The 8,386-nt window shown below is 38.7% G+C and overlaps 1 protein-coding gene and 1 long non-coding RNA gene across 2 annotated transcripts; one reads left to right on the top strand and one right to left on the bottom strand.

Moving 5' to 3' along the window:
* The first annotated feature begins 1,379 nt into the window (after positions 1 to 1,379).
* Positions 1,380 to 2,796, top strand: LOC137245535 (uncharacterized). The gene is made up of 3 exons (XR_010951339.1): positions 1,380 to 1,552; positions 1,618 to 2,049; positions 2,114 to 2,796. It is a non-coding gene; the product is annotated as an uncharacterized lncRNA (long non-coding RNA).
* Positions 2,797 to 4,334: 1,538 nt separating this feature from the next.
* Positions 4,335 to 5,389, bottom strand: LOC137245538 (uncharacterized). The gene is made up of 3 exons (XM_067776371.1): positions 5,320 to 5,389; positions 5,054 to 5,233; positions 4,335 to 4,995 (listed from the first exon to the last, which is right to left on the bottom strand). Exons 2-3 carry the CDS (start codon positions 5,186 to 5,188, stop codon positions 4,657 to 4,659), a joined length of 474 nt encoding a protein of 157 aa, XP_067632472.1. The 5' UTR covers positions 5,189 to 5,233; positions 5,320 to 5,389; the 3' UTR covers positions 4,335 to 4,656.
* Between the last annotated feature and the right edge of the window lie 2,997 nt (positions 5,390 to 8,386).

The raw sequence follows: 8,386 nt of genomic DNA on the forward strand, positions 1-8,386 counted from the left end.
AGTGACAAACATGAGCTTCATGTTGCTAATTTTGGTCCCTTGGAAAAAACGTAAACAAGTCGTTTGTTAAAAATGTTTTGTATGCAAATTTATGTAATAAGTTAAAAAAATATATTTTAGTTAAGATGCGATAAGTGTATATTTCCAAAGTGAGACAAATTCAAAACCAAACAAGTAAAGAAGGCTAAGTTCGGGTGTAACCGAACATTACATACTCAGTTGAGAGCTATGGGGACAAAATAAGGGGAAATCACCATGTAGGAAAATGAACCTTGGGTAACGCTGGAATGTGTTTGTACGACATGTGTATCAAATGGAAGGTATTAAAGAGTATCTTAAGAGGGAGTGAGCCATAGTTCTATAGGTGGACGCCATTTATGGATATCGCCATAAAGGTGGATCAGGGCTGACTCTAGAATGCGTTTGTACAACATGGGTATCAAATGAAAGGTGTTAATGAGTATTTTAAAAGGAAGTGGGCCTTATTTCTATAGGCGGACGCCTTTTCGAGATATCGACCAAAATGTGGACCAGGGTGACCCAGAACACCATCTGTTGGGCACCGCTAATTTATTTGTATATGTAATACCACGAACAGTATTCCTGCCAAGATTCCAGGGCTTTTGATTTCGCCCTGCAGACATTTTTCATTTTATTCTACTTAATATGGAAGGTGTCACACCCATTTTACAAAGTTTTTTCTAAAGTTATATTTTGCGTCAATAAACCAATCTAATTACCATGTTTCATCCCTTTTTTCGTATTTGGTATAGAATTATGACATTTTTTTTCATTTTTCGTAATTTTCGATATCGAAATAATGGGCGTGGTCATAGTCGGATTTCGGCCATTTTTTATACCAATACAAAGTGAGTTCAGATAATTACGTGAACTAAGTTTAGTAAAGATATATCGATTTTTGCTCAAGTTATCGTGTTAACCGCCGAGCGGAAGGACAGGCGGTCGACTGTGTATAAAAACTGGGTGTGGCTTCAACCGATTTCGCCCTTTTTCACAGAAAAAAGTTATCGTCCTAGAGTCTAAGCCCCTACCAAATTTCACAGTTTCGACTTATGGCTTTAAAAGTATCCTAGACAAATTAAATGAAAAAGGGCGGAGCCACGCCCATTTTGAAATTTTCTTTTATTTTTGTATTTTGTTGCACCATATCATTACTGGAGTTGAATGTTGACATAATTTACTTATATACTGTAAAGATATTCAGGCCTGTTCTGAATTCCGACTCGTTTTGAAAAGTAAAACGAGGCTGATTCCGAGTCGATTTCTTTTTGGTGTTCTCAATTCCGATTGAAACAAATCGATTCGAAGTCGATTTCGAATCGTTTTCATTTCGAGTCGATAACCAAGCGAAACAGCTGGTTTTATTTATTTTGGTTTTAGTTAAATTAAAATTGTGCAAAAATTTGAACAAAATGCCAGCACCAATGGTTTTCGGAAATGCAGAAGCAAGAAGACGTGCAATGGTGCATAAAAAACGTAAAAATTGACAGCTTAGATCGCAAGTGAACATATTACGGCAGCTGGATTCCAAGTAAGTTTGTTTAAATAAAGTGGTTGGATCAACGGGTATGTAAACATATGTATCTGTATTTTTAGATTTGTAGAGTCCTACCGCGTAGATAAGGACATTTTCCAAATGATCGTTAGTAAAATTGGCAATAAGTTGGCAGGACGCCATCACTTTATTTCAAAAACCACACAATAAGCGGCTACATTCCGGTTTTTAGCAACGGGATCATACCAACTGGGTATAGCCAAAGACCAAGATATGAACATTGGCAGAAGCACCTTTTCCAAAATATTGCACTTACTGTAGAGGAATTAGAAAACTGTATTTGTGAAGACAACATTTAGCTGAAGATGTCTACAGCGGAAATAGATCTGTCTAAGGAATACTTTTATAGAACATTTAATTTTCCCGGTGTCATTGGTTGCATAGATGACACACATGTAAAAATAGTAAAACCTACAATGGACGAATCCCTATTTTTTAATAGAAAGGGTTATTTTAGTATAAATTTTATGGTGGTAAGTTATAGAATACTTAGAGATTTGGGTTTCATCAGTAATTCGTAGTATTGTATATTGGCAGGTTTGCATTTATAACATGGAGATACTAGCTGTAGATGCAAGTCACCCGGGGTCGTGTCATGATTCCTTCATATGGAATCAAAGTGAAGTAAGGCAGTTCTATAGAAATAATAGTGCTCCAAATACTTGGATTTTGGCGGATTCTGGTTATGCGTTGGAGCATTGTATATTGACACCATATAGGAGCCCACAGTATGGATCATAAATATAACAAGAAGCATGCTGCGGCACGCAATATGGTTGAACGCACAATAGGCGTGTTCAAAAGCCGGTTCCGATGCTTGCAAGGAACCCTGCATATGAACCACGATTTGTAGGGAAAATTATTTATGTTTGTTTTGCGCTACACAACATTTGCCACAAGCGCAACGTTCCTGTCTACGAAGATGATAGAAGGGATGAAGAAATTCAGCATAGAAATCCTGACGACGAAAACGAGGGTGAAACCATTCCACAAGCCGAAATAGAGGGGGTGGAAGTCAGAAATGAAGTTGCTCGAACTTTCCTTGTGTAAATATATATAAACTCCTGGACGAATGCCTTCGTCACAGATTTTTTTTGCAGTTTCACCCTCTTCCTCAACCTCTCCATCTACCTCTACCTCTCCTTCTATCTCAACCTCTCCCTCAACCTCAACCTCTCCTTTTCCCTCTACCTCTACCTCTTCTTGTCCCTCTACCTCAAACTCTCCCTCTACCTCTCCTTCTCCCTCAACCTCAACCTCTACCTTTCCTCTCCCTCTACCTCAACCTCTCCCTATCCCTCTACCTCTAAATCTACCTCTCCTTATCCCTCTACTTCAACCTCTCGCTATCCCTCTACCTCTCCATCACCATCTCCATTTCCATTTCCATCTGATCTGTACTAAATCAGTCATGTTTATGTTATCATAATATTAAAATAAAATAACGAAACGAGCTTCGGTTATTTTTTAAATTCATTAGTTTCCTTCTCTTTGTCCGAGTTGCTCCTCTCCCTCTGCTGAGAAGGAAACAAGCTATGGACAAATGTGAGGTGCTTGTCCAACCCTGCGAAATACAATGACTGGATGTCTCATACTTTCGGTGGTAGTTTCTTTTCGCACCCGAAGAGATGAACGAGCCTGTCTAGTGACCATGTCAGCGCCACTTACTAAGCATAAACCTATATGTTAGGCCCCGCTCTTACGATAGCCGGTTCTTCGCAACAATAAGTCTCTGTTTTAATCCCCCATATTGTCACCCATACAGCTTTAACGATCCCCAATCTCCTGCTACAGGCTAAAACTTAAACAAAAGCTACACCTATTGCGTCTGCCTTAAAAGATATGCCTTGATTATTCGTGGTACGATGGAAGAGTTTCCACCGGACTTTACCCCACCTAATAGACCTAGCCCTCATTACACATCACTACGTGCAATACAATCTATTTGATCCTGATATCAGACACAGGTTAGAGGGTTACAATATACCCACGGTAGGTATGCCTGTCGTAAGAGGCGACTAAATACCGGATTCAAGGGGTTTGTGTAGCGCATCCCTTTCAGGTTGCCAGCGCAATACATAGCTTCTCTAAATCTAATTGTCAACCTTACCTGTCCATGGCGAATTCTGTTTCATTAAAAGCCGAGGCTCTGGCCACCCCGAACTCCTCATGGATCTAGGTGGTGGGAGGGCGGTATGACCTAGAAGGTCGCATAGCAAATCGTACCCGAGATGGTCGGGCTTGGTACCGGAACGTACTGGATCTGCATACGGCAAAGGACCATCAACTCGATAACACTCCCCAAGGCCTTCGGGGAGTGTCCTTTTCGCTACAACAACAACAACAACACAGGAATAACTACTTAAAATGGCAAGGCATATCCATCCTGTCAGGCGATACAGACCTCCAAATATAAAACATCACCTGCCTAAGTAGTTGTCATCCTGACATCTGTGCGCTGCTAAGTGGAAAAGATCGCATAATTCTTGGCTATCTCAATGCCATTCCATCATAACCAGGGGTTCGCGAAGCCACCAAAAAGGAGAGGACTTACAGATAAAAACCCACCACACGACGCGCATGGAAAAGACTTTGGCGATTGGGTTACGCACATTTTACTCTTCATATGCAGTTACAATTCCATATCGTACCACTTGGTGCCCTTAAAGTCCTGAGGCCTTTTTAAAAATGAAAAAAAAAGTTTATACAAAGTATGTAGATATGTATATATTTTTAAAAATACATCTACTATGTATATGCATATAGTAAACAACTTTAATACTTAACTAGTTTTTTTTTATTCTAAAGCTTCTGATTTAGGATATATTCCAATATTGTACATATAGAGATTGAGATTCAAATACATACTTTCATTGCACAAATACAAATTATAGAAACTTTTTTAAAGTTTCCAACTTCTGCTGCTCTATTTCCTCCAATCTTTCATGGTGCCTCTTTTTCTCCTTTTCTCTCGCCTCTTTCAATTCTAGTTCAGTTTTTTTATGCAAAAGCAGTTGTCGAATGCATCGGCAATTCGTTTCAACAAAACAATTTGTTCAGCGCACACTTTTTCAAATGTATCAACAGGTCGCCGACGTTGACGCGATGTACTTGCTAGCAGTTTCAGCAGCCAAATTAGCAGCAGGTTCGGCCGTACTGGCACAGCTTTCATCAGTTATGCTTTTAACATCGTCATTGGTTGTCTCCTCACTGCTAACTATTTTTTTAACTCGTGAGAGTCCAAAGCGTCTGACGCCAGTCGTACCCTCCACCGATTTAAACAAATTGCAAAGCACCGCAATTGCTTCTTCACTGGGTGAAATAGGCTGCTGAAAGTATGGTCCACCACCAGTGGCGTTCACTTCGCGCCGGTTGTCAGAAAGTTTCTTTTTTATGCTGCCTTTCCAATCAATCCAAGACTGTAAAGAAAAATAAAATATACCAAAAGGAAGACCAACTTTTGTTAGTTTTGCTTACCTTTTTCCAAGCAGCCAAATCTTTACAGGGTGGCCCGACAACATTGAGGGACTTAGCAAGATCGGACCATTTTTGCTCTATCTCCACTCTGTCACCTTTCGTGTAGTCTCTAGCAATATCTTCCTCAGCTTGCATAAAAGATAGAATGATTTGATCTTGTTTTGCGTTACGCTTTTCCCCCTTAAATATATGTGTGTACAAACATATGTAAGTATTTATGTCATAATTCAATAAAATATATTAAAATGCGTCAATTGAATACTTACATTTTGGTTCCTTTTCGTACGTATAGAAGTAATTAATAAAATTTAGCGTTTGCTTGCATCTTCTATTTTGCCGAAATTAAATATGTTTGTTGACAAAAGAAATCAGCTGTTCTAAGTAAAGGGCGAATTAATGGTGACTTATAACCATAAAGCCATAACCAGATAAATCAGCTGATCGAACCTACCTTATGGAAAGGAATGTAATCGATTAATGGTGCCATACCATAACGCTAACGCCATAGCCAATCAATTGGTTTTTGGTTTCTCGCCATATCCATAACCTAAAAATATTTGAGTTGGTGAATTTAATAACTTTTTTTAGATTTTCTTCATTGTTTTGGATACGTTATGACTAAGAGACTTATTTTTTGTGGAATATGTTAGTAATTTTTTGCGTTTTCATCATTTTTATGAAATTTTCACGATTTTTAGGTTAAGGCACCATTAATCGATCACATTGAGATGGTTATGGATATGGGTATGGTTACGACTATGGCGTTAGGGTTAAGGAAGTTTAATTTGGCTTTAAAAAGGGGTTGCCATAAATCACAGATGCTAACAAAAATATTCGCTCTAAGAAAATATTTTCGTAAATTCTACTATTTTAATAGTGAACAATTGTTTTTATAAATAGTTTATATTATATTTTCATATCTTCCCTTGTATTCTGAGGAAAGAAATGAATATTAACTAAAGAAAAATATTCTACGTTGTAATGTGCTTCGAATACCTCATTCGACTATTTAATTCCTTGGGCATGGCAATAATGAACTTTTCGATTATTACTGCGGATGCGCTGTAGTAAAATTGAGAACACGTCGGTTTCGTTTCGACCAGGATCGCTTTGTTTAGCTTGACAAATTTTTGATAGGAATTTTCAAATTAAGATTTGTTATACTAAATAAATAAATTGCCCAGCAAAAATTTGTTATAAATCTTCCAAATGAAATGAATAATTTAATAAAACTTATTTGTGGGAAAATAATGCAATTATCTGTTATTAACAGGTTAATTACTTTCGATTCCGACTGCTCAGAGGGAAAACTTTTCAAATCGACCAAGTCTGGTCGGAACCGATATTCAGAACACCAATCCATTTCGATTCCGAATAAATTGGTCGGAATCGAAATCCAGAACAGGCCCGATTAACTTTTTTTTTTTAATTTGACTCAAAAAAAAGAAATTTTTTAAGTGGGCGTGGTCTTTCTCCGATTTTGCTAATTTTTATTAAGCATACATATAGTACTAGGAGTAACGTTCTGCCAAATTTCATCATGATATCTTCAACGACTGCCAAATTACAACTTGCAAAACTTTTAAATTACTTTCTTTTAAAAGTGGGCGGTGCCACGCCCATTGTCCAAAGTTTTACTAATTTTCTATTCTGCGTTATAAGTTCAACTCACCTACCAAGTCTCATCGCCCTGTCCGTCTTTGATAATGAATTACCGCACTTTTTCGGTTTTTCGAAATTTTCGATATCGAAAAAGTGGGCGTGGTTATAGTCCGATATCGTTCATTTTAAATAGCGATCTGTAAGCTCTGCTCAATTGAGTATAAAAAGCTTGCTTAGACATTGTTGAAGCGATTAAAAGGCTTAGGCCGGGGTTTTCAGTGCGAGTTTAAATTCCAGTTAAAGTTGACTAGAGTTTAACCCTGTCACTTCGGCCGCTTAAGCTGAGATGAGCAGCAAAATTTTATGTTATCGAATAAAGTGGCAAGATTAAACTCTAATCAACTTTAACTAGAGTTCAAACTCGCACTGAAAACCCGGGCATTAAAAGTATTTGAAGCAAAAAATAGCTTTTTTCACTAATCCTCCGTGGGGTATAAAGTTGTAGTTTTATAAAGTTGTAGTTTTATAAAGTTGTAGTTTATAATTTGTGTAGCGACGTTAGAAAGAAGCTTCGTGTGGAGACAATTTAAACGATTTCGCGAAACAAGCAGCCTATTAGAGATCCAAAGGAATGTTAGATCGTTCACTGCTTGGTGCGTTCAACGGAGTGAAAGCCTCTCTCTTCTTCTTCGAGTTCCCAATACAATAAGTCACTTGTAGAGCTTGATTTTTATTCGGCAAGATACTACTTCACCTAGAAGTTTGTTGCTCAGTGTTATTATTTATTGGCAAAAGTAAGTCTCCGCCCATACTGTTGTTTTTGCCAATGCTGGTTCCCAAAAAGCGAGGTGCTTTACTATTTCGAAACTGTAGCTAATTCCTTGCTCGCTAGCAGCAGACAGCTCGTCTTGTCATATTTTATATTCGATTTTCCGGTTTGCAGTGAACGGATCTTACTCATGCTAACGCCGCGGCGAAGGATCCAAATTACAGAAATCGTACAATGGGAGATCGTCCTGTGTGAACTCTCGTTCAGATTCGACCGGTTCGGATAGGACCTTCCTTATTCTGAATGAGCTGGGCATATGATTTAATGTTAAATTTGGGGGAAACGTAATTCCGACACATATGCATGTATGCAGCGCCTTTTCTTGCTACCGAAGGTGACTTTAAAATCGGCGAAGAGACGAAAACTGTAAGGAGGAGGGAACGTAAATCAACTTCAACTGCGGGGTGGGGTTGTTGTAGCGATAAGGATAATCCCCGAAGGCCTTGGGGAGTGTTATCGATGATGATGGTCCTTTGCCGGATGCAGATCTGATAACAAGTACCATCAAGGTACTATCCCGACCTTCTCTGAAACGATTTAGTATGACCACGTAAAACCTTTAGGCCATTCCACCCTTCCACCATCTATATCCATGAAGAAATTGGGGTCGCCAGAACCTCGGCTGCTAAAGAAACAGGATTCGCCTTGGGTAGGTGAGGTTGAAAATTGGGCTTGTCGCCTCTTGAGACAGGCATTTTGCCGCGGGGTGGGGTTCATCACCTTTTCTGGGTTCTTCATCGTTGCTTGCATTTAAGAGAGCAGGAAAGGGTTTCCTTCATATTCCAAGAATTTCTGAACATCAGTATGCCGTTTCCGTTCTAACAGAAAGTCTGCAGCGTAATATTTTTTTCATTTGCGGACGCTTCTCCTATTGGCTATTAGCTCAAGCTCTTAAAACTCAC

This window comes from Eurosta solidaginis, chromosome 1 (genome assembly GCF_040869045.1).
Source record: "Eurosta solidaginis isolate ZX-2024a chromosome 1, ASM4086904v1, whole genome shotgun sequence".
Taxonomy (NCBI): domain Eukaryota; kingdom Metazoa; phylum Arthropoda; class Insecta; order Diptera; family Tephritidae; genus Eurosta; species Eurosta solidaginis.